The 27,277-nt window shown below is 40.6% G+C and overlaps 2 protein-coding genes across 4 annotated transcripts in view; both read left to right on the top strand.

Moving 5' to 3' along the window:
* Positions 1-27,277, top strand: part of sash1a (SAM and SH3 domain containing 1a) — a 232,250-nt gene that overhangs the window by 127,671 nt on the left and 77,302 nt on the right. The window lies entirely within an intron of this gene.
* Positions 22,350-24,153, top strand: dytn (dystrotelin). Its single transcript, XM_072451533.1, has one exon. It carries the CDS (start codon positions 22,406-22,408, stop codon positions 24,116-24,118), a length of 1,713 nt encoding a protein of 570 aa, XP_072307634.1. The 5' UTR covers positions 22,350-22,405; the 3' UTR covers positions 24,119-24,153.

Below are 27,277 nucleotides of genomic sequence, written 5' to 3'. Positions count from 1 at the left end.
GTAATAATAATAATAATAACTTTTATTTATATAGCGCTTTTCAGTGACCCAAAGACGCTGAACATAATAAAAAAGGGGGGGGTATTTACAGACAGGGGGGACAACACGTACAGAACACATTAGGCCTAATGGTTGTTTTAGTAATAGTAGCAGCCCTAGTAAGTGTTAATAGTATTAGTATTGTCATATTAGCAGTATGGTTTATGACAGGGGTGGCCAAACTACGGCCCGCGGGCCACATCCGGCCCGCCTGGCCTTTCAATCCGGCCCGCCAAGCTTGTCCAAGTAATATTTTAATTGTTTTCCTTTTTTGCCATCAGATATCTGTCTGCACTTGCATCCTTTATAAATATGATGTGAAATGAATTAAATAATAGATTCAATAGCCTATATTTGACAGAAAAGTGATATTTAATTTTTGGGATTTATTGTTTTTCACACCAATGATCGCGGGCCGGCCCTCCACTACTTGCCTGGATTCGAATATGGCCCTCGGAGGAAAATAATTGCCCACCCCTGGTTTATGAGTAAATGTTTTCCACCAAAGCATATAATGTGAAAGCAGCACTAGGTGACAAAAATGAGCCTGCTGTCTGCATCTATCAATTAAGTGTTTTACGTCTCGTTAACCTGAAGGTAACCAAGATCGGCTGTGCTTGGGGCGGTCTGCACTGGGTTCACTTTGCTGTCTGAAAAAAGCTGAATAACTTTGCTGTCTGGAAAAAGAATGCATGTGGGGTATAAAAAATGCACCAAAGAGCTAGAAACTAGTGTGACAGATTTGACTTACTTCCAGTTTTGCTGTATGAAAATGAGGTACCCCATCTATAAGGCTCCCCATTAGTCTCTATGGCAGCAGAAACTATTATTCTTGAGGTCCAATCTTACAACTAAAATATTACAAGACAGTTCATATAAAGCACACAGTGACAGTCATCACTCTCTCACAAATAGACCCTCCTTCTTGAAAAGGAAAACATAGAGGACCATATTATTTTATACATATTTAAGTGTGTTCGATTTGTAAAATTTAGATTTATTATCTTTGTCATTAAATGATTTTGTCTTAAGTTTGTCAATCTCTCTCTTGTTTATTTTTCTCGTAGCATTTGGGCTCATTAGCGCGTTGTGGCTAACAGATGGTGACTGCTGGCTTGTCCCTGTACATATGCCTGTGTGCACTGCTCTGTAGGAAGTCCTCTAATGCACAGGAGTGATCAGTATTCTGAGTCACCAGCCCTTGTTAGCCTGTCACCCTGCTTAAGGACAAAGGGACCTTGTTATAGATTGTTATAATGGGACTTCTAATGCGATGTTAATATCAAAGACATTTTTACCAAGACATTTGTCCTTTTAGTTCAGGGCTAAACGCTTCATCCACTTAGCCACAAATCACTTTCTTCACAGGTTTTCAGACTGAATCTCTCCTATTCTCTCAAAAAGCTGCACCTAAAAATGTTAATTGATCAATCGGCATAAGGAATAAATAGATTTTTCACAGTGTACAAGTATTTAGGCCTATGTCGGATAGATATTTGTTAAACAACCCAAAATACTGCTGCTCCTCTAAAGGGGTCTCAAAATTGATATTGATTTTGTTTGGTCTGTTATAAGACAAGATGTTATAGTATTCAACCCTGAACTAAAAGATTCACGCTATTACTAACCCTCTTAAGACTTCCATTGTGCAATAGTAGAACTGTGGAACGATATACCAACATGTAACACGTACTGGTACATGTACTATTACGACATATACCAGCCCTTCAGTCTCTCCGCGGCCGGTGTCACAGCCGTGTTGCTGGTGGGCGATCTCAGTTTAGACAAAGTGCCCTTGTTCACTGTTAATTTGTGTCTTCAGCCTGATTGTTTGCCTCAGGAGGAACAGGGCAGAACTGGCAGCCCACAGTAATTGAATGGCCTATTTACATGCCACTAATTGATTCCAAGGGTTTTGATGAGTTTTTCAGTGGGCACAAAAGAGAGGAGAGACAATAAAACAAGAGGGAATATTAATAAAGGGCAATAGTCTGCAAATGGGCTTTACTTAGTTTGATTTAGATTTGTACTTAGTTTGATTAAGATTTGATGTAATTTGCAGTATGTAAATATGTAATAGTAAACACAAGCTTTTTGGTCAAATGTGGTTTTAATGTGACTATGACAAAGGGTTTGCTACAGCATATTGTAGGTGAATAAACAATTGTAAATAGTATCTTCATACATTTAATCTACAAATTAGAGAATTAGGAAGCTTACATGTGCTTTCAGTGGACCAGTGGTTGGACCATTTACCCACCAACTATAATGTTGGCAGTTGGAGTTCACCTTGGACCAGTGCATGTTGTGTCCTTGGGCAAGACACCTCACCGGCCGAATGCGTTGTCTAAGTGAGTGAGGTAGTAGTGGACAGAGGCCCATCCGTGCAGATTCCTCGAGTATTCTTACTGGATTTGCCTCCTTTGTTCTTCAGAAACAGTTTGTTTTGCACAGATGTATTTATAAAAAACAATTATAACACAGTTATAGTATTACTAGCAATGCAAATTGCGTTGTTCACAGGAAATGTCCCGAGTGACCACTTGAACGAATAATGGACCACATTTCTCCCTCATCTGTATTCCAGCACATGCTTGTACACTGTTGTATATATATTTTGGCCGAAGCATTCATCTTAGAAAGTCCCTCTTTGTAATTCCTCCTTGGCCTGTTTACGCTGACCTCGGCTGTGCCTTTTCTTTTCTAAATGTTGTGACTGATGCTCTAAACAGGATGCATCGCTCCGGCTGCACTGGTTTATGAAGGAGATACACAAGATGGCCACTGTATCATCTCCACTGTTTAGCCCAAAGCGATGAGGATGAATGATCATTATTCAACAAATAGTTATAATTATTGTACTTACCGGTATATAGATATAGCAACTTAGGGCTTTGGTGTTGTTATCTCAGAGAAAGCACCTGGACATAGTTTGAGCTTAAATACATGTCATTTTTACTTCAAGTTTATGGAGGTTCCTTAAAACTGGAGTCTGCACCTGCATTTTAGTGTAAAAGTCATTAAAGATTTGGAGATCTGTCTATAGCTGTCTTTATCTGTTTGTTTGTTTGTTTGTTTGTTTGCTTGCTTGCCTGCTTGCTTGCTTGCCTGCTTGCTTGTTTGCTTGTGTGAGGGAATTCTGGAAGAGAAGGAGATTTCACATGACCTGTCCATAAACCGACAATCAGAAAACGTTGTGTCCTCTAAATGCAGGTTAAGGCACTTAGTGTTTTGATTGAAGTTTATTTTTTTACAGTCTGTTCCTTTAATCCAGTGATGAAGGGTGCTAATGCTGACCTCTGCGCTTCATCAAACCCTCAGAAATGAATCTGCCATTTCAATGGGCAGAAGTCTGGGTCCTCAGTGGTCCATTAGTCAGTGATCAAAGGGTTTGTTTCGCTGGTACATCTGCAATTGTTTTAGTTTGGCTTTTAGATAGCTTTGTGGTCTATAAAATGCACAATTTATGCTTTGAACATGTTCTGTATACTTGGCGACTGTACGAGCCATGCCAGTGTATATCTAGGTATCGGAAATGTTTCATGTCTCAAACAAATTTGCTTTTAGTTGTTTCTTTGTCTTGTTTTTTTGACGAAAATGAGTTTGAATACAAATGGATAATATTTGGATAAAGATAAACATGCATTATTTATAATACAACCAACGTCTAAAGAGGACTAAACTAAATCCAAGCAAAACTAAAATAAAGATAGTACTTACGCAGTGTCGGTCTGGAAAGAGATGAGTTGACTGTATTTACTCTCATAACAATAATGTCAAAAGTGCTGACTAAAACATTTCCACCAAAACTCCTCTTGCCCTTGTTACCAGATGTTCACCAGTGTTAGCATTAGTTAAGCCAATTTCCATAGAACGTCTTTGTCATCTTCACCAGCACCTGCCAATGCGCAGTGAGACTAAATGTTTGGTTGAATAAATGCACACCAGTTGGCTGAATAAAGCGTATAGACAACCTCCATTTGGGTTATTTGTCTGCGACGGTCACCCATGTAATCATAGAACTGAAAATTACAGGGCTACTCCAGTTTGGGATACTTTTTTTTCCTCTGAGCCTCTCTTTTCTCAGAGGCCCTAATTCACAAGTGTCCCAGATTCTACACCGAACCAGGGCAGGAGGACGGTCTGGAGAATGGGAAACCTGAAGCGGCTAAAAGCAACAATTATTTAAATGAGTCACTCGCCAGTAAAAGATTCAATGTTGAGTTGGGACAAAGAGGGGAAAGAAGAGGAGAAAAGTGTCCCAATTTGGAATATGCTGAGTCCCAAGGAATGCCAAAGGTCGTGGGAGAAGTGGAATTGGGCTATTAAAAGAAAGGAATGAAGATGGCTGGGCATTTATAAACATACTTTTGACTTCACTTGTAATTCAGTCAACAAATAACATCTTCACAGCAGTACCAGTAATAATGAAAATGGTTCTAATGCGAATACTTTGATTAAAAATACCTAAAGACATCACAAAGCCATCCGATTTTCATTTGGAATTAGCAGGATGTCAATACAAACTGTCTGTGCGGTTATGGACACTGCTTTGTGGAAAATCTTACCCTGCCCTCCCGATTCCCGGCATTAGAAGAGCCGACCAGAAATCATGGGAAAAATCATGTTCTGTATAATTCTTCCGCACATAATTACCTTAATAGAAATAACAGAATACAGTTATTGTGGAAAGTGGGACAAGCACCAAAAAGAGAATATATGGTAGCGAACCAGAGCAAGAGAAATGCCCAAATTCACTCCGTCTGATCCCTCCCTTTAACCGAGTAGTCTATCCTGAGTCCAGCCCTCCTCCTCCCTCTCTCCCTCCTTCCCTCCCTTTCCCCTCTTTTCCTCTGGACGTCCCATGTGAGCGGAGCTGAATGACTGGACCACTGTGCCTCAGTACTCATGCATTGTTCCCCACTGTACAAGACTTGTTGCTGCCATTCTTAGACTAAAGTTTGGGGATTTTTGAAGCCTTGGTCCAACGCACGGTAAGTACTCACATGACCAACGCAACTTTCATTGATTAGTTACGCTGTTGTCCCTTCATCCTCAAGGGACAACATCATTATTCACATTTGCGACACTGGTATATAAAGTCTAATTGTACTTTCTTTGTTACTTTTCATCTTTACCAAGTCACTTTTCTTGTCTTATTCCACATTGCAAAGTGGGTGTGCGGCTGTACATGTGTTTTTCCATCTTTGGCTTGTTTCAAATGGTTTACAGTGATTTTCATTATTGTTTTGCTTCTGCTTGTTCACGGATTGTTGCCAAGGCATTCTGTGTTCCAGCAATGCCGTTCATCTTCTATATTGATCATTTCCTTGAACAAAAGCCTTGGCAAAGTCCCTCTGTAAATACGCCAGCTAAATATCAACACTTTTATTGCGAGATGTCGTCCATTGATTTGCTTTGTGGCCAGATATGAAATTGCACACAGAGATGGAACAATTGCATCTTGTTGTCTAGAGGGACCCCATTGTTTGTGATGCATAAGTATGTGAACGTTTGCGTCTCACAACTTTGCCGTCCAAAAGTCTTGCACAATGAAGTCTCTCAGAGGGGAGGTGCGGATCTCCTCTCGGTTTTCCTGTCCAACGCACATCTGGACCTGCACAGCAGCTGACAAGGAACAAGGGAGCGGAAGGAGCAAGGAAGAAGGGGTAGGGATGAGGAGGAAACGGTGTGAGGCAAGAGTTCACTTTGGAGGGCTTGGTCCGAGGGCCAGGAAGGGAAGCTCTCGACATTGTCATTGTGAATGGGTGATATGCAGGGGGCAAAGACAGGAAGTAGTCCCTTGTACAAATGGACGTATTTGAACCCATACAACCTTGGACACGTGTTCGTAAAGACGCAGCTGCCAGCTTGTATTGTGGATGAGGTCATATGTGATTTCTTGCATTGTTGCAGTTTCAAAGGGACTTGTGTGTAGCCAAGGGGCTGGAACTCAATATTACAATGGATAATCTGTCAGTAGTATTATTGGATCCTTTTCAAACTCATGAAGATTGATACAGAAAATATCACAATAAACAATAATGTTGAAAATACTTTTTGACCATGTTGCAATCACTCTATGGAAAGAAAACTCCATTAACACCTTTTCTAAATATAACATTGCTAAAAACATGAGCTGCAATAAATGAATAGAAATCATTGTAGTTATTTATTCATCCATTTACTGCACAAATCTTATCTTACAAAAACGACAACAAAAACTCTGCAATAAAAAGGTACACAAGATAAATACCAGGTGCCAAAATATACTGTTCCAGTTATAATTTATTGAATGATAAGTTTATATTATGACCATGACAGGCCCACACCTGGTGCACTCTGATGACTATTGCCCATTTTATTTTAGACTTGCATGATGGTTTAGATCCTGGTTCAGTCCCGGTTCAAACTCCAAAACAAGAGAAGCTAATCAACCATGAACATATCAAATGTATATTTTATTCCTTATCCTACTTGAAATATTGCAGGGATGTGTGGAATTCCCATTGGATTTGGTTAAACATATGCAAATACGGTACTTGCATCTGTCAGAGGGAATTACGAAGTCATGCATACTCTTGTAGTACTCACCGTCTTAGTCCGACTTAGTTTAAATCACATTTTCTAAAACGACTTTGCCTGGCTGTCAATTTAAAGCCGCTCCTGTTTCCTGTCACTCCTCCTGCAGCTCATCCGAGGTCCATTACTGACGAGCTCGTCCTCTGCACAAACCATAATGAAAAGCCCAAATACTGTGCGTAGATGGACTCAGCCTGGATCAGATTAACCGTCTCTGCACTTGCTGCCTGCTGAAACGCCACTTCACCGCACGCAGTCCCGCCGAAGCAGGGCAGGGACCAGCGCCATAGCAACAGGTGGATGCTGACATCATTAGCACGAGGCTAACCAACACGGGGTCCGCCTCGCATCTGCTGCTGGGGTTCTTGTGATGGGAACGGAGATGAGAGAACAGTTGTTTGGGTTTCAGCCATATGTGATTTCCCTGAGAGTCCAGCTGCAGAACATCAATGTGAAACGCAGATTTATTCAGTACGCTCAAGTTTGTTATGAGAAACGAATATTGCCAAGTCGCACTAAAGTAACGGCACGATGGATGCGGCAGTACTTTCTTTGACAAGTTACTATGTTGCTAACTTTGTGTTGAGTAAATTTACTGAGGCCAGAAACATTTATAAAGGCCACACCTCTTTGGAGGCCAAGACCAACTGGTGGACTGGCACTGTTCAAGTTGAAGAGGGCCAAGACTGAGGAAAAACCAGTGCGTAATACATTGGACGATACACAGCTAAATCATTTCTTTATTCGAAGAGTTTATTTGAAAACAGTTGAGTGGCTTTGCTCAAGACGTGAAGTAGGATATTTTTATTGCACTATAATAAATTCAGTTTGTCAAAACACAGCTAGACAAAGAAAAAATGATAAGCCTTTGACCTTAGACACTGTTTTTGCAATTTAACTCTTCATTTGCTTTAACAGTAGGTCTACAGTATGTGCCATAACTTTGTGCCAATGCTAATTGTGACATTCAGTGAAACAAGTCGACCATTTTCACGCGCTTATGTTTGCTACGCAGGCTCTGGTATTACGTACATGCATTTGGTTAATCGCCATGTTTGCAATTCAGCAGCTAATGTTTATAGCCCTAAAATGCAGCGTATTGAAATCATATTCTTTACAAGCACAAACAGCACACATACTTCTAAATTTGTTGTCAATTAGCAAAGCATGAAAAGACTAAAAGAAACATGTTATCATCCTGACCATGTTTACACAATGTTTACACAGACCCCAGCTCTGTCCAGTCTTGAGTCTCTGACCTCATTCATGAGCCAATGGTCGTGATGGCATTAGCATTACAGCGGCGTCTCACTAAACAAATGGCATTAGAGAAGGGTGAGTTGTGACAAAGCTGTGGTCTGTTTGGGGCCGGGCAAAAACATTAACTCAGCAATGATGTCAACACTTCGCATCCAACAATGACATATACTGTACAGCACCCAAGGGAGAACAGAGGGGTGAGCACAACTGCAAGAAAGGAAGTCAAAGATCGGAGAGAGTTGTAGGCCATTTTCAATGCTAATCAGATCAAATTATTATTTTTTTGACATGTCTTGACGTAGTTGGGGGGAAAGACTCGCCGTTCTGTTGTATATTTCATACAATTTTGGTGAAAGGATAGAGAAGCTCAAATACTTTTTGTTTTTCCCTCCTTTTTGATCTTCTGCGTTTTACTTTGCAGGCTCTTATCTCGACAAACAGTTGTCCCTCCTTTGACTCAGAGAACAGTCAAAGTCAGTTCGCTGTAGGTCACAGCGCGCAAAACAAATGGAGTGCATTTTCAGTGTGTAGAAGGATTGTGTACCCTGTCTTTTCTGTAGTTTTCTGTTTGTATTTATGCCCTGAATGACATTGCGGTGGGGAATTGGATGCACTTGGATGCCCACATCATTCACGCTACATTTGGTTTTGATCAGAGCGGCTTTTTTTCTTGTTTTGGGGTCAAATCTTTCAAATAGATTGTCATGACATAAAACAGAATTATAGCTCTCCCATTAGATAACATAGTTCAGTGACAACAATGACTGACCATGATACAGACCTTCGTAATTATGAAAACTTTAACTTAAGTACTGTCTTTCCCTTCAAAATGCTAGAAAAAAGACCACATAATAACCACAACATACTGTTTGAAACTGCCTCAATGTGACAACAGTTACTACAGCTATTTCAACCTAATGTATAGAATTATTTAACTTAACTTATTTTAAATAACACTTTTCTTTGTGTATGATGATGCTGGGACTTCTCAACATTTGACAATGTTAAGTTTAGCAAGCATATTCAACAGAACATTCATAACTTCCCTCTCTTATTTCATCGAATTGTCAAAGATCTGGATTATTTGCTTGTAGATGTTACAGACTCCATGTTTGTCTTCTACTCGCGATCGTACAGAGAGGATTCGGGCCGTTGCCAGGTCGGTTTGGAATAAGCGCTGGTGATTGTGGGCCGGCTCTTTTTTGTGTCGGCGCGTGTGGGTACAAAGAGGCGTGATTGCTGCTGGCACCGTGGCGCCGCTCAGCTTCAGAGAGGCACACGCTGACACAGCAGGGGGCAGGAAACGCTCCGCTGTGGTACCACCAACCGGGAAACAAACATATCACAGACAATTATTAATGCCTCAATTTCTATGGCTGTGCTTCAAGTCATTATGCATGTTTTGTTGATTTTGATAAACAATTTGAGTGCCACGTGATTACACTTGAGATTGACTGTTCAAGTTTGGATTGAGAACTTGTCTTTTATCTTAGAAGGAAATGTCACTTTGTCTTTTCTTTTAGGTTTTGTCTCTTCTCCAGACTTGTGATAGTTAGTTATTCCGTCGGGAACACATGATAGACCTAATTCAAGCAAACGCACTGAAGCACAGTTTGTTTGGTTATAAAGTTATTCAATGCTTATGATTTTGAGGTTGAGTTGAAACATTTTTCATATGTACTTGACTTATTCGTCAATGGGGCAGGAGCAGTAGGCCCACTCGGAAGCCCTTCTCCAGATCTTTAGTGTTGAGTTTCTTGTGTGCGTTGCTGAAGCTGAAGCACTTCCCAAAACAGTAGGTTGTGTTCACGTGAGATCAGAACATTCTACAATCTCTACAAACCCTAAAAAACTGAGCTGGAACAAGTCAGTTGTTTGTTGTCAAATCTGTCTGTTTGTTCACCTGGTTAGGCCCGAGCGCCACAAGCTGGCGAGAGGCCTATTAATCTCGTAAGGCCGTGCGAAGCACGGCTGCGAAAGTGCGCACGTAGTGCGCACGAAATCGAGCGCGAAGCGCTCGCCCACTTCCAAATACTCACTAACGCACTCCTTCACTCATGCACGCCCCGTGCATACTAATTAGTAGTAGGAAAATGGAACATTACCGTTGTAAACGGGCGAAGCCCGTGCAAAAGTGCGCACTAAACGAGCACTTTACATTGAGATGACGACCGCTTCGCGGTCGTCATCCCCATATAAAGCACTCATTTGCGCTAAGTAGCTCACGAATACGTTCCCCATCTCTTGCATGTTCCGTGCATATAAGCATGTAATGCAAAAATTGAACATTATTACTGTATAGAGGGCCAAAAACACAAAGTGGGCGGAGCCCACTCAAAATTAACGAAAGTACCCGTCAGTGACCAGGGACCCACACCATGAGGTAGGAAAGCGCGAGCGCTTTCCGAAAATGTATAGTTTATGATATTTGAAAAATGGGAAACATTGTTTTCGCATCGGAATATTCTTCTTCTTCTTCTTCTTCTTCTTCTTCTTCTTCTCGGGACCAACCCCCCTATTTTTCACCCAGTGAACATTGACGAAAAGTCACAAAAATGTTCACACCTCTAAAAATCGTGCCTCTCTACATTCTGGCTATTTCCCTTTTCTAAAATAAAAAAAATTGGCGCGTCAGCGCCCCCAAATGTACCAAAAATGCATTGAGAGATGGGAAATGACCCAAAAAAAATCTGATCGTAGAATCATGAAATTTGGCGCAGAGGTAGATGGTGACAAGAGAAGTAAAAAATATTATTACGGCAACGCCGTCCGCCCAACCAAATGTCGGCCATATTGCTTCAAAAATGGCTAAACATGACTTCGGAGTTTTTCCAAACGTCGTACTTTTACGAACTCCTCCCAGGGCGTTGGCCCTAAAAAGCTGAAATTTGGTGAAAATGCTACTGAGGAGTGGGACATCAAAAGTTATCCAAATTACATTGATACCTCTCACGGTCTCTGTGCGGCGAAGCCGCAAACTGTAGCTAGAATTTCAGAAATCTCCCATATTTAAAATTTCTGCCGTTTGCGCGGATAAAGTCCGAATTGCGTCAAATTAGAATCAGTTGTTAAACTCTTTGCCCTAAACCTACTTGAAGTGAAATAAATTCATTTGGCGCCACAGCGCCCCCTACAGATTTTATATGGAGGTTAAATGTTTAGTTTTGCGAAATTATATGAAATTTGACACACAACTCAATTTTAGCATCCCCATCAAAAAAGTCAATGAGACCCATGTCATAATTGTTATGGCGTTGCCATAACGATGACCGAAACCTTCCATGTTATTCCAATGGGGAAATCGCCAGAACATGTTTACACTTTAGACTTTCACAAACTCCTCCCAGGGCGTCAGCCCTATTAACCTGAAATTTGGTGAGACTCATCTTCAGGTGTGGACCATCAAAAGTTATCCACATTTTTATTCAAAGAGTCACGGTGTCTGTGCGGCAAAGCCGCACATTTTGCCAAGAATTCAAAATAAAATAGCTTTTTGATGGTAAAACAAAGGGGAGAAGATTCAGATTCAGCAGTAGGCGTAATAAAAGGACAATTGGGGCGCGTTAGCGCCCCCTCCTCTTGCGGCGTGGCGGCGGTGTGGCGGCGGCGTGGCGAGGGCCGATCATTGCCGCTTGCGGCTATATTTTATAGTTCATATCTTTGTCATTACTGGGCCTATCCACATGAAACAAACACTGACACAAAATTCAACATCGTCTCTGTCAGTATAAAGAAACAAAAGTGAAATATATTTGTTCACAATAGCCTCAGATCGTGGTGCTATTATTGCACTCCAAAAGCGTGATTGTAGTCGGTTGAAAGGACTTTAAGCCACACGATTAATATGACAAGTTTGTAGAGCCAATAACTAACAAACAATTAAAAAGTTTATGGATTTCTATTTTTGGATAATTCTTTCAAAAAACTGTGAAACTTCCATAGAGTTACAGAGGACGTCATCAAATTCTCCAAGGTTAACGCAAACGATTGAGCTCAAGCTTTGTGACTACATCGTGACTGGCGAAGGACCAATCTGACGTGACCTCGCTTGCAACTCTTTTCACACACTGGGGTTTCCTGTTTGCCGGTATCCTTGATGACGATGCGGTGTGATGGCGCGGCAGTGTCAGGAGTGATGTACGATTGTCACGGAGCGGGGGATGACCTCAGCTCGAAGGTGGTCTCAGCGGAGCCGTATCAGCAGCACCAGACGCTTTCTCACACTGCGCTATCTCCTCGACCCCACGCCACCTGCCAGCAACCTCAGCGAACACGATTTTACTGCTAAACGCACTGAGAATAATCCAAAATAAGATGTCTAAATGCATATGTCAACCTCGTGTGAATTTTGGCAACGGAGATCATTCAGACTGCCAAAATCGTACGCGAGGATGAATGGATATTAGCGCTCGAAATTACATATTATGCGCAGACAAGATGAGTTTGGCAACCTCCTGACCATGTGCGCCCCCAGTGTAAAGAGGCGGTTTGTTTTCCATTTACAAATAAACTCTCATTTCTGTTGACTACGAGGCCTGTATGAAATCAAAACGACACTTTTAATCAGTTTTAATGGTAAAAGCTATTGTGGAAACGATGCTGCTTTGTTGCTTTTGCTGTGGCCCTCATATTTCCATTGGGTCTATCGCAAAAAAGATATACATTTCTACACTGCAATGTCTTCAAAAAATGGTTTTGTATTTTACTGAACTTGTAAGAAAAATGCTAAATTGTACCTAATAACAATAAGGGGGAAAAATACCAACTTGCAACATAGGGCTGGGCGATGTGGCGACAAAACCAAATCTTCATCCATGAAACAATCGTTATATTGGTCAACGCCCCTAAGTCTCTAAATAAGTGAAAGATGGGGTCAACCAATCAAAATGAAGTATAAACTTACCACTTAAATCCAATATAGTTTTACATGAATCAGGGGGAAAAAAATCGAAATCTTGATTTTACTCCAAGAAAACCACGATATTTTCTCTATTGGCACCTGTCACTCTAGTGAAGTGGTTAACCTTCCTGCCTCACAGCAAGAAGGTCCCATGCAGGTTTGATTCCCCAAGTCTTTCTGCGCTGAGTTTGCATATTCTCCCTATGGGCTTTGTATCCAGCAAACCAATCCTCCAGCTGTGTTCCAGACTAAAACTCCAGCTATGAAGTTTACCTTAACCACAAGACGTCGACAAACCAACACTCTACCACCACCACCACGAGCATTTACCCCTGAACCTAAACGCCGCTCGATATGTTTGTGCATTTTACCGACTGGCATTAGAAGTCCAAAATGACCCTGTGTCTGGGTGGACTGTCTTTCCAGAAGGGTGTATTTCCTGTAATTCTGTGGTGCGTGCTCCACAGATCCTGTCTGTGGTTTTGGCCTGCACCTCCCATTACCATTTTACACTCATTTTACACTCAGTCTCTCCTGTCACAGTCATTCTCATTACTAACATTTGAATCAACTTCAAATGAATTTCCCCAATGGTGTGCGCTTTTGTATTTACCCCCTAAAATGTAGCTTCTTTTTTTTTTAACCTTGAACTTGCTTTTAGTTGAAGTATTAAATGAATGTTTGTGGCACATGGGACAGCTTCACGACCGGCCACAAATGGAGGAATAATGACAGAGGTGGAACCACATCCACGGAACAGTGATCAGGAATGAACGCGTGTGGAATTTATGTCAAAGATGGCGGCTGTAGCTCGTTGTGTATGTTGTGAAGTCTTACGAGGTGCTAAGAGATTCAGACTTACGGTAATGAATCAGTGGTGTGAAGCATTTTCCTGCCCTGGAGTTGCTCTGCACCCAAAGGTCCCTGGTTAATGGGTGTTGTAAAAGTGATGCTTGGTAAACACATAAAAGAGCTGAAATAAAAAATGTTTGTGGGAAAAATGGGAGGGAAGATGTTATGATGTTATGGTGGTTTCATGGGATGTTTGAATCACTGAGTGGTCAGGAGCAAAACAGTTTTGAAATACATGGTTAAACAGTATTTCACACAGATTTTGAGAACTGCTAAAGCCTATGAGGTGATTTTGATCAAGAATTGTGCTAATTTGAATCAATTTCCACAATTCATTTTTGGATTTTGTATACATTTACTTTTAACAGATTACTTTTGAGTGCTCGAAGCCAGCAAAAAATAACTGCTTTTTTTTCAGTCCAGTTATAACTGCAGTAGAAAGTACAAAATGTATTACCGGTAATAACAATGAAGTAAATAAGCATGAAAGTACATTTCAATTGTATAGCGCTTTTCACAGATAAAGATCACAAAGTGATCCCACAGCAGTTTCCTCTGTGGGCAACATAAGATAATAGTTTTGTACAATATAGGATGGGGGGTAAATCATAACTAAATTATTCTTTATGGACATATTTAAAGTGTCGATATAACATATGTATTAAAGAACTATATAATTGGACTTTGCATTAGTTTAAAGTTGTTGTGATGTGGCTAGGCTTTTCTCTTTCAGCTGGTCCTAGTTTATGATCAGATTAAGAGTCAGATCAATGTGCTGTTCTTCTTGTGTGTTTTGGACAAATGTGAACGTTCCTGCACGTGTATTCTTTGCTCTTCGCCCCAGGGGGAGCTGTTGCCTCGCACTTTCAGTCCATCTCGACTTGGCCTGTCCTACCTCCAGACTCTGCTAACCTCTCTGAACCCCTCCTTTGCTTCCTGCCATTCTCTTTTATAACTACTTCAGCATGTCGGACTTTCTCACATCAAATCAGATAATCTCAAAGTCCTTTATGTGTAAGCAGGTTTGGCAGTGCACGGCTGAGGTTCATAAACTGTGGCGGGTGAATGCGGAGGCTGAGGTTATGACAGAGTTCACTCCTATGAACAGACGCTGTGTGTGGCAGAACCTCAGCTCAACATTACATTTGTCCTTCCTCAACACATTCTGGGAGGATTTTACTAGTGCTGCTTTCAATGTCAATCATATTTTCAACTTTTAATGGATCAGTAGTACGTGCAAACTGCAACGTTCTCATAATGAAATAGTTTGTCAACGAATGAGCCGACCACTTTTAGTTCTTGAGTTGAAGCTGTTCTAAACTCCTTTGTATTACAATAAAAAACAGTTAAAGCCAAAACATGCACATAGATAAAATCCTCTGGTAGTCCTTATTTATTTATCTATTTGATTGATTGATTGATTGATTGATAGATAGTTTAGTTTTCTTTGCAGACAAGAGACAAAACAAAATACATACAGTACGGAGCTTCACCTTTATCTTTTTCTTTTTTTTTTACGGTATAGCGCAAAACACACACTTTGAAGACGTGCAACTACAGTAGGTGGCGCTAAAGTAACACTTGGATACCAACTACCATAAAACACCAAAGAAGAAGATGTCATAAAACAAAATTTGTAATGGAGTGTTTTTTGAGGCTCATAGAGGAGAGGACTTGCTGAACACAATTCATCAAACAATGAGAGAACAATGTTATAACATGGTTTAAAGCTAAAGAAAACTCAATTGTGCATCATATGTCATCTCAAACCATTGTAGCTTTCGGTCAGAGTTGTGACAGGAAGGGCATCTGGCATTAGTCTTAATGTTTTCACATAAGACAGCTGAAGAAAGCTAAGTAGCGTTAGCATTGTTTCTGAATACATATTGCAAAACAAAAGTGAGCGCTGCTTAGATAATAGATATTATAAGTGACGTTGTGGAATACCATTTTAAAGAGACAAAATCCAACTCATCACATGCGATGTTAGTGTTCAGGTTGTCATGGTTACATATTTTCCCTCCTCCTCCAGACTGTGGGAAGTGTGCCAGACACAATACTGTATAAACACACGCGCAGTACAAACAGGGAGAATTTGGGTTTTCCCTTTCACATGAGATATAGGGGCTTTTAACATCTAATCCTTGGAATGTGCTTCACAGCCATATGTGCTGGACTTTTCCTTCCATGAGATCATCCAGAGCAGATTTCCCACAGCTGCCGAGCCATGTATTTTCGAATTTGACAAAGAAGGAAAAGGAGGAAGCATTCTGATCTCTCCTTTCGTGATAAACACAGATTTGGTTTTAAGGAAATCATCTCGTCCGGAAATCTGCCACATTCAGAATTTGTTTTGTCCAATATGTGACATTACATGTTAAGTATAATATTAAGCTGTATTGTTGATTTAAAGACTAGAATGTTCACTAGCCAGGCTCTGATGTAATCAAAATGTGTACTTTTTCCAAACTTTTGATAGTTATTTTAATATTTATTATTATTATTATTTTCTCTCTGTTTTCCTGTATCATATACTTTTCCAAATCTGAATTTATTTTATTTCTTCTTTTTTATGTAGTTTAATTGTCCATAATAACATCAAATTCCAACTTTTGAATGGTGAAAAGTCCTCAAAAAAAGGTCACCTAGAAACAGAAAACTGAAATCTTTATTTTGTAATTCTGATGTCAAGCAGCTAGATGTTCCAGAGAAGAGAGCTAATAATGGGAGAGAAATTACCTCTGCCTGGGCCAAGTGCCAGCTCTGGGCTCTCTGCTGCTGCTTTGAGCTCAGTGTAAGGCCCTGCAGGAGACCAGCACACACACACACACGCACACACACGCACGCACACACACACACACACACACACACACACACACACTGAGCCCGGAGGCAGACGAGGTGCACGAGGCTGGAGGTTCAGATGTGTCCTCAGTGGACTTCATACTGATGCTAAACCACCTCGTTCATAAGCTTGTGCCAGACTGACTCATAGTAACGTCTGATGCTGTTTGCTCTATATCTCTCTTATGAACAACTTTGCTTGAATGGGATGATTTTATTTATAACTATTTACCTTGCATAGTCAGCCATCTATATTAGTGAGATTTGTGAGGGACAAAAATATTCTATAGATTAAAATAATGCAGCCATTTTTTTTGTTGCTTAACTCGTGCTTTTTAAAGGTGCAGTATGTCACTTTTCTGGTGGTGTGTTCGCTACCCGCTTGTCTCCATAGAGATGTTACCGCTTTGCCTCAAATGTTCACTATTCATGGCTTTCAGCTTCCTGTTAATGCAACATTTTGAGGACTTTTCACTTTCAGAAGGTATAACATTATGTTTTCATTAGGTAATTCTTATGACAACATTCCTAATTTCTCACCATTCTGAAACCCATGGATATTGAACTTACCTATCTCCATGGAAACAAGCAGGTGACGCCATGAGGCCAAGTTGAAGGTCAGATCTGTCCAGAGAAGGGTAAGAAGAAGATGAATAGGAAGGACAGTATGAAGTTTATCAACGTATTTTTGCGCTAAAACTTATTAAAAGCAAGATAAATGCCATAGAAGACCCCTGACAGAAAAGTTACAGTATACCTTTAAGTTTGTATTGCTATTGTGAATGAAAAAAACAAAAAACATGTGGATAAATCTGATTCAAACCCATTCAAAGGGAGAAATCCAATGTGAATCTATGGACTAGTATAAACTGCACAGAAATATCTGCTCTGGGCAACTGTAATTTGCACAATGAAACAGAACGTATTAAATAATCAAGTCTGGATGCCATTGAAAGCATGTGGAAGTCAGCAGAATCTAATAAAACAAGACCTGCAATGTGAAATAGGAAAAAACGTCCGCACCATTTTGCAGAAACATTGTGTTAAGACTTTTACCTACACTTCTGTGACAGTGGTGGCTGTTTGTACGTCGTCGTCGCCCGCAGTGAGTCACATTCTGTTGGTGTGGGTTGTTCAGTAATAAGCGTCTGGGCCGGGGATTTAGGGCAGACACCAGGCTCACCACAGCACCATAATGATCTGTATCCACACAAACAGGACGAGATTCGCCTTCACCTCGGCAGACTCCTAAAAATCCAAATAATACCGTATTTTCCGGACAATAAGTCACACCGGAGTATAAGTCACACCAGCCAAAAAATGCATAATAGAGAAGAAGAAAACCTATATAAGTCACACTGGAGTATGAAATGCGGTTGCAAGTGTGAAAATAACAAATAATATCACATATAAGTTGCTCCGGAGTATAAGTACATAAGTATAAATATAAGTATAAGTCGCATCCCGGGCAAAACTATGAAAAAAGGTGCGACTTATAGTCTGGAAAATACGGTATTCACTTTTAATTTTGTCATAACAACCCTTTCAGTTCATCATTTCAATACAGACAAAAACAGTTTTATTAGCAGCCAGCACTTGTAACGCTTGTAGTCCCATAAAAACAACTATAACTGTTATTTATATATGTATTTATGCGTTTACTTTGTGTAAAACTGGGCTCACCACTCCTGCAGCCGTCCTTCCACTCTCAGAGGAATTTCCCCAGCTCGGTCCAGACCATGGTGCTTACTGTAGCAAAATATGAACTCAAGGCAACACAAACCGCAAAAAAACATCCACCAAAACAACTCTTGTATATTTTCCTAATCACTTAAGCAGGTCCACACGGAGAGGAAGGAGATGTCGGTCCAACATGAGCACTACACTCTCTAACAAGTCCTGCTGTGACCTAGATAGATGTTGGTTTCCGTTTTTCATTCATTTGATATTCTGATCCTTTTTTTTTTTTTTTCAAATCCATCACCAAAAACAATTCTAAAACTATTCTGTATAGCGCTTTTTACTTTATTTTTGATTAGTTTTGTATTATAGGCAATATTCAAATTTTGCATGTCTCAAAAATTACCATTTTTTCTTTTTTTGTGTGTGTGTCCCAACATATTATTTCATTTTTTCCGGAGTATGAGTCGCACCAGCCAAAAAATGCATAATAGAGAAGAAATAAACATAAGTCTCACTGGAGTATGAAATGAGGTTGCAAGTGTGAAAATAACAAATAATATCACAAATAAGTTGCTCCGGAGTATAAGTATAAATATAAATCGCACCCCGGCCAAAACTATGAAAAAATATATAGTCCTGAAAGTACATTAAATAGCTAGTGATGTATTGTTCGATAATACAAAACTAAAGTACTGCATTACTATATATTTGAACAGGAGTATTAGGATTCAATTGACATATTTTGGCCCATGGTGTCTCTATTAAACAATTACTGTAAATATATATGCATCACAGCAATAACTTAAGCGTTGCCTTACACCAAAATACACCTGGATTGGGTTGAGGTTTTACTTTGTTGATGCGGGGAAATGCTTGAGAGATAAAAACGTCTTCAAATATTTTTGCTGATGCCGTAGAATAGCGAATATAATGCCGACATATCTCCATTATTCGCACTGATAATGTGTCGTGTTGGTTATGTAGGAGATATATGATGTCTGTGTGTATGCTGACAGTAATTATAGTGGGCCGTACCACAGAGCAGCCTCGGGCCTGTCGAGAAACAACTTATTAAAATGTCCAATTCATCACTACATGTCAGGATACCGCAAGTACTGGTACTCACATAAATATGATACAAAAAACTGCGGTTCTTGCGTATTTTGGGTACGGTAATTCTGCTCTGGCAGTAAAAAGACGGGCCAAAACTTTCACTTGAGTATTTTGGATGGGAGCCCAGCGCAGATGCCCAGAGCGCTTCATAACAGGTGAAAGTGGTTAGGTGGAGTAGAGAGTGTTGTGAATGTGAGCCAGGCCCAACAGCTACTGTCTTGTTTGTGCTGGAGTGTTGTAAACATAGACCAACTCCCTCTTGAATACGCACTGGTCCATACAGTCTAGTAAAAGAAGCTCTTTAGAATAAATACACTTTCACATCACATTTTGGTCTATACAACTGTCAACATATAAAAGGCTCTGTGATGGAAGTGGATGTCAATGCAACTCGGTTTATAATGACGAGTTATTGTTGCAAATGGGGGGAAAACATCTCCAATAATAAGAATCTGAAGACCCGGAGCTTGCATTCTTAAGAACTGCACTCACATGCACTAATAAGTTAACACAGCCGAACCTTTCAAAGTATTACAATATTACATTTTTAGCCTTTAAAACATCTTTACAATAATAACCAATCAAATTAGAATTACAGGTGATTGTGGCTAAACTGACATCCCTTTACGACATTGTCCATCTACTGGTAGCTTTACTTAAAATTAAAATAACCTTCATTTTGTGATGTAATATTTTTGCTATATATGATTTCCAACAAATATTATTTCACAACTAAGTGCTAAGGTTAGGTTTAGGAATAATGAATGTGATTAAAGCTAGTCAAAAGGAGTAATTTCTCATAAAATTCATACAACACGGACGCCATGGCAAGAGAAACACAGAGAGAAGACGGGACATCGGAGTGTGGCCTCGGGGTCTGCAGCTTCACCTTTCTCCTAGTCTTTGATGGCTAACAGAAGGGGGCGCCGCTCTGTCTTTTATTAGAGACATATGGAGGAGACATGGTGTGAATGTAAACATTACAAAGCCGGGTTCCAACAGTTCACATTAACTCAATTTTACGTTTAACCTGGAAATCATTGTAACATATTATAGTCAATCAAAGTTGTCATACAGCTTATTTCTACCTGAGTCAATAGTTTGTTTTACCAGCATTTATTATTCGTGTATATGCGTGTTTACAAGATGTTTACGCAAGTTGGCTCAAGTTAGATTTTGATTTTTTAGCAATAATTCATCAGTAAAACCCATTCAAACCCATGACCAGACCATACAAATTGAAGCGTTGCGAGATTATTTCACTCTCCCCCAAAATCCCCATGATCTCAAAACACGACCAAAACGACTTTCCTCGCCTTGTTGTTGAATTTCCTCATGTTTTGCTTGGCACACCTGCATGTCAAAAGTCTTTAAAGTTACACCACTGCACTGCTTCTCGTGCCCTCCTGCTCTCACGTTCATCCAAAACAACATCTGTCCTTTTTGTACAGAAACACCCAGGAATCTCGCTCTCTTGCCCTCACAATGGTGTAACTTTATCAGCTCGCACATGGCCTTCGGGAAGCCTGGGATTAGCGCAAAAAAATGCTTTGGTTTCAGATTAGCGTTTGCCTCTTACAGGACATGAAAGAGAACATTGGTAGATGCAGTTGTTAGGGGGAAAAACTCAAAGAAATGCATGTTTTTGTTACATTCTAATATGTGACTCGCCACCGCAATTGTCGGACCATGTCGGCCTCGGTGAAACTGAGAAAAACAGCATTTTACTTTTTTTTCCCCAAATTTGTGATTTTCGTTTTTTTGCAGAATGTGAAAGTTGAAGATATGGACCAGCCATTCGATGTATCAGATAACAGTATTTGCAGCATTAAAAGCATAAATAAAGCCGTTTAAAATGTGGTGTTTTCGGGCGCTCTCTGGACGTGCAGAGGGGTGTGACCGCATTTCCATATGAACAGCTGCGCTATTGTAGTCAGCCAATGGGCTGAGCCGCCTGCACAAGGCTACTGGGGAGTCGGAGAATGTAATGATATCCAAAACAGGTTCAACTTTTGTGACAGATTGGTCTAAATGTGATCAAACTGGTGTTAAAGAGGTGCTAAACTGTTGTTAACATTGATACAAAAATGTCAAATTCTTTGTAAAATGCCTCAAACGTTAAAGCCTTTTGCAGGATGTGATTGTTGTATTGTTTGTATGTATTACTCATTTCACATTCCGCAGCATTCTTTTATGATTTGGTGCGCTTGACCTTGACATTGGAGGAAGAACTGGTGAAACGTTGTCTTGCTAATTGGCTTGTGTGATAACTCCCACACGAGATGGGAGCCGTGTGGAAAGTGCGCTGGCTCCTCTGCCCCTGCTGCCCACTCATTACACACACACCGTCTTTAACATGCACATATTGATACACATAAATCCACTTTAATCCAGGAGGACGCGGATGAAACGCCAAGGGACCGCAGGCCTTTGAACAATCCACTGAAGCCAATTAATGTTAACTCCACACTATATAGAAATTACAGACTGAACAGAGGAGTAAACAAGGAGCAGCCAAATGCCCAAACTATACAAGCATAAATCTATAGATGCCTAGAATGTTCCACAGTAAATGGTATTAAACTACATGGAGAAAGGCAGATGACGCCAACAGGCCAAGTAGTGATCAGGGGCCTAACTTATAAAGCACAAATGTACAAAATGGGGTCCAAAACATTCGTGTCTATAAATGTTTGTGATCTATAAAAAGAAAAGTTACATAATGCATCTTTAAGTCATGAATGGTCTTTTATTCTCCACATTACGTAAAGAATGCAAGACCAATGGGTTAAATTACTATTAAAACCATGGAATAGTATACATATGGTTTAAAAACTTAAGTCTAAAGTCAGCAGAATAAAAGCAACAATCCCCTTCCTCTCTGGTCACATCACATGATCAGCGTCAAGGCGTGTGATTGGCTTAGGAACAGCAGGTTGAACAGGTGACAAGCGAGAAGTGGCACCAACAGTTCATTCATAATTGATCGACTGCAGGTCAGCTCGCCGCGCTCCACTATTGTCCCATTCTTTCTAGCCTCTTCGGCGGACTACACGCACAGGTCTTTTCTCCTGCACTTAGCGGATTGTTTTTAATTTGACTCTATCCAAGATTATCTAGTGTTTCCTCATTATGGATCTGGACAACATCGAAGCCTTAAATGAGGTCCAAGCATCGGTCTACAGGTCCGCTCTCAAACTGCAGTCCATCCAGAGGCTCACGCACCTCCATGTGGTGTTGGTGCGTCACGTGACCACGGCCCTCCGGTCGGTGGGCGGATCCAGGGACATCAGCAGACAGGAAGTAGTTCAGCTCTTAAACCGGATGTTCGTCGATGTGTCCCAGGAAATGCCCGGTCATGTGACTCTGGAGGCGCCAGAGGAAATGAGTAGCGCTATCTTTACACTTTTCGACAAAGGAGGAAGTGTTGACGTGGATTCTTTGCAGACGTTTCTTGTTGCACTATGCGCCGATTCGCTCACAGAGAAGTTCTTAGCGCTGGTGTCGTTAGCCGCCTCTGGAACATCTCCTATTCCTGGTTCCGTCAATCGATCTTCTCTTCGGACTTTGCTTCACAACCTCAGGATGATACCCAAACTAGTGCAAGAGGAGACTGTATTCGGTTCAGTTGAAGTGGCAGTCAAGGGCTGTTTTAAAAGTGTTTTGTCGCCATCTGTGTCCCGTGATCATGTCATCTCATGGCTTCACAGTGAACCCCGTCTGTTGCTATGGTTAACCACAATGTATCGGCTAAGCGTGAGTCAAAATGTCTCTCACAACGTGCGCTGTCACTGCTGCAAATCCCGCCCGTTTAGCGGCCTGAGGTTCCGCTGCGAGAAGTGTGTTAACGTCCAGCTTTGTCAGACGTGCTTCTTCACAAACCGTCGAACCAGGAAGCACAAACAACACCATCCAATGATTGAGTTCTGCGCCCAGCCCACTTTTAAAGAATCTGTCTCGTCATTGGTCCAAAACGCTCGTCACGCCCTGAGATTCAAACAAAGCAGGAGTCGGAGACAGATGTTAATGGAATCGCCGCAAACCACTCAATCGCCAAGAGAGGATAGCTTGGATATATCCCAAGATGCACCAGTATCGCCGTCCACGCAAACCGACGAATCGGCGACTCCGGAGCGATCGGACTCTGCCCAGCAAACAGACTGGGACATTGACCAATCAGAAAGAGAAGCTCTGAAGGATGAACTGCGAACTTTGCAACAAGACAAATGTGTATTGGAGGAGCAGCTTGAGGCATTGAGGCAAACCGTCCAATCGGAGCACAGCGTTTTGGAAGACAAGTGTTCTCAGGTGGAGGTTACTGTGGAAACGCTCAGGCGACATCACTCCATGTTGGAAAGCTTTGTAACGCAAGCCTTGGAGAAAATCGAAAGTCAACGCAACACTGAAACAACAGAGGACGAACTGGAAGATGAAGAAGAAGAAAACGAGGAAACGGAAGAAGAGGAGGAGCTTAAACTTCTAAGGGGCGATGAAGACGACGTGACTCCGCCCCCAACAGTTCTCTGTGGATCGCCGCTGTCACATAACCTGTTTGTGGTAGAGGAGGGGCCTGGGCAATGCTCCAGTCCACCACCTGTACAGGAAGAACAAGAACAACAGCAGGAAGAAGAAGAGGAAGAAGCTGAAGGAGCAGAGGATTGTGGGTCTTGTAGTTCATGTCCAGATGAGCTGCTTTTAGATGCTGTGCAGAGACTGAAGCTGACTTTGGAAAGAGACACTTGGGCCAGAACAGATCAGAGCACTGATAATAACTGGGAGGAGCTTCTGCAGGCAGCTGACGAAGTAGGAGAGGAGATCCATCAGCTGGTGGAGTCACTCGTTTAAACGGTTTAGCAAATAAATGCGACGTAATGTCATCTTATATACGGTAATCAAGACTTGGTGGCAAAAGGATCTGATTTTTATAATTTCTCTCATTTTAAATACTTTGTTTTTGTTCAATTTTTCACTGCAATTTGATGATTGACAATAAAACTTATTGGTGTGAAATTTTCAAATGAAGAATTACTTTAGTCTCTGTGGTAGTAGTAAAAGTATATGGAGGAGTAGGACAAGTTGGACTTCTGTGTCTTGTGTGTCATATTCCAGATTGTGTTAATGTCATGTTTACAAGAGACAGTTTTCCCTGTTGATTACATGGTACAAAAGAAATATCAATTTTTAAATTCACAAATAGTGAACCTGAGCATAATATTTGGGACTAGGTCTTACAACTCACTATATTACAACAATCTTCCACCATTGTTATTAAATATGGCCCTATAGATTGTTGAGATGACTTCTGAAACCCAGCAATAATGTCATGTCATAACTATAAGCCTAATCCTATAAAACGTGTCCAGCTCTTTGTTGATACTGAACACTCTCTGATGTGCTGTCGGCTCCATGTGGGTCGTCCCTCTGCTTTGTTGGTGGTGCCCTTGATGTCTTTCCACCATGTTGTTAATCAGACTGCCAGCGTGCTCCGCGGCTCCACCCGGGGGCTATTTTTAAAAGGCTCGGGTCACTGCCCTCCATAAAGGGTCACTCTCACTGTCAGGGGGGGATCCAGGTCGCCTCTCTCTCTCCTGCTCCCGTATCATCTGCATTCCTCCTTTATCTCCGTGCCATTTTCACTACATTTGTTCTGATCAGACGGAGTCATCTCAGTCACACAGTACACGCCGGGTTAGTTGTAATGTCTAGGTATGTGCAAAATGTTCTGGTTATCTTCACTGTTATGGTGGAAATGTCAGAAAGGCATTCCCTTTATGTTATACCGTATTTTCCGGACTATAAGTCGTACCATCCCAAAAATGCATAATAGATAAGAAAAAAACATATATAAGCTGCACTGGAGTATGAAATGCGGTTGCAAGTGTGAAAATAACAAATAATATCTCTCCGGAGCGACTTATAAGTATGCCGTATTTTCCGGATTATAAGTGGCACCATTTTTCATAGTTTTGGCCGGGGTGCGACTTATGCTTATAGTTATACTTTTATACTTATACTCCGGAGCGACTTATATATTATATTATTTGTTATTTTCACACTTGCAACCGCATTTCATACTCCAGTGCAACTTATATGTTTTTTTCTTCCTATTATGCAATTTTTGGCTGGTGCGACTTATACTGCGGTGCAACTTATAGTCCGGAAAATACGGTAAGTATATAAGTATAAATTAAGTATAAGTCGCACCCCGGCTAAAACTATGAAAAAAGGTGCGACTTATATTCTGGAAAATACAGTATATGAATCAATCCACTGGTAAATGTGATGTTACGAGCCGATAAAAAAGGGAACTCATATACGACGGATACGATGGATGCTATTATATTAAGCTAAAAAAAAAAATTCAACATGGAAGACAGAATATATCAAGTTTATACATGTTTAAACTTTTTTTTTTACATCGGGCATACCCACCTGGTTGTACGTGAATAGATCCACAGGGCGTCAGATGTGCTTAATGTCTCACAATGACAGTAACATCTTTGAAGCTCTGTCCGTCACAGCTGATGTGTTCCATTATCGCGTTCAGATGAATAAAACTATTACTATCAAACCAGTGCTTTAATGATAGATGAGACGGATGAAAGGGAAAAGATAAAAGAAGTGGAAGTGTCAGAAATAAGGATTGTACCTGACATGAAGCCCTTTAACTGTAAAGGGCTTTCAGATATTATTCCAATGGTATGTAATATCTTTCTACATAAAAGGCTTCTATAGGTTCGGAAAGTTTTACATATGTTTAAAATGTGTCATGCAAGTTATCTTAGGGTTTAAGGGAAATAAATGGTGGTGATTGGAAACTTTTCTAGCAACCTGTGTAACAATGAATTGAAAACTTGATATTAGCATGTATCTACTATAAATATATGAGATGTAATAGCTATAGTTAAGAAAGTGTGTTATTACATTTAACAAGTTTTTACATCCCCATCATCCAGTATAAAAGGTCCAAATAATTCTGATCCAATTTAGAATCACTGCAGGTACCTCATTAAACATCATTTTGAAGATCATTTCCTGTAATGGAGATTAGCATGTGTTTGTGTGCTCTTTTTAAAAAGTTTAACAGTGTTGCATAATTCATGTAAATAATTAGGTGTAAAAAGTAACCAATTGTTGGGGAGAAAAAAAAGACGTGCTAGAGAAACATATAAAAGATACAACTTAACAGCTACTTGATACAAACAAACACATCTGAAGAGACACAAAATACCAAAAGACAGTTTTTAAGGACATAAATTAAGAGCTATTGGTGAACACTTTGTGAAAATGGTAAAAAAAAAAAATTAAGCAGAAACGAACAATAAAATACCTTGTCAAGTCTTTGAACCGAAATAGTTGCTTTTTGAAAACCTTTTGAAGACACATTTGCATTTATCACAGCTTTTTACTTTTCAAAAATCAGAAGGCAAAATGAGCATTATTATTGCTGAAAGGGTTATTAACAAGGACGAGAACTATTTTGAATTTTGATTTTTGTAGCGCAGCGGTTTTCTCCCCCCCTAAGAAACAATGCGGCCCCCGGTCAGACTTAATGGACGGTGTGATGATGTAATTGCATATACAGAGGATATATACGGAGGCTGATCGCACATGTCGTTTGAGACGCCGTGGACAAAGTGGCTCTTGTGCCCGACGTGTGCTCTCGTGTTTAGACTGTAAGCAGAGCGGTGGTGAGCAGCCGCCACTCACCCGCGTCCCGAGTCAAGTCGCTCTTACGGCTTCAAGTGCAACTGAACCAACCTGGAAAAAGAAAACATCAGTGGCATTTAACCGTGTTGTTGCTCGCGTCCACAAGGAATACATGTCGTACGATATGAAACGATGGACTTTACACTGTCAATATTTTGATACACAAAGCTGACATGTCTTAGGCATAAAGGTGACTTCTTGTGGTTACCGTATTTTCTGGACTGTAAGTCGCACCAGCCAAAAAATGCATAATAGAGAAGAAAAAAACATATATAAGTTGCACTGGAGTATGAA

Source organism: Eucyclogobius newberryi, unplaced genomic scaffold (assembly GCF_026437365.1).
Source record: "Eucyclogobius newberryi isolate DKJ021-1_F unplaced genomic scaffold, fEucNew1.0.hap1 SCAF_1, whole genome shotgun sequence".
NCBI classification, from domain to species: Eukaryota; Metazoa; Chordata; class Actinopteri; order Gobiiformes; family Gobiidae; genus Eucyclogobius; species Eucyclogobius newberryi.
This window is presented reverse-complemented; position numbering and strand designations above follow the sequence as displayed.

Bases quoted from the DNA above. Each gene is read 5' to 3' on its own strand.
- dytn (XM_072451533.1), top strand. From the start codon at position 22,406: ATGGATCTGGACAACATCGAAGCCTTAAATGAGGTCCAAGCATCGGTC.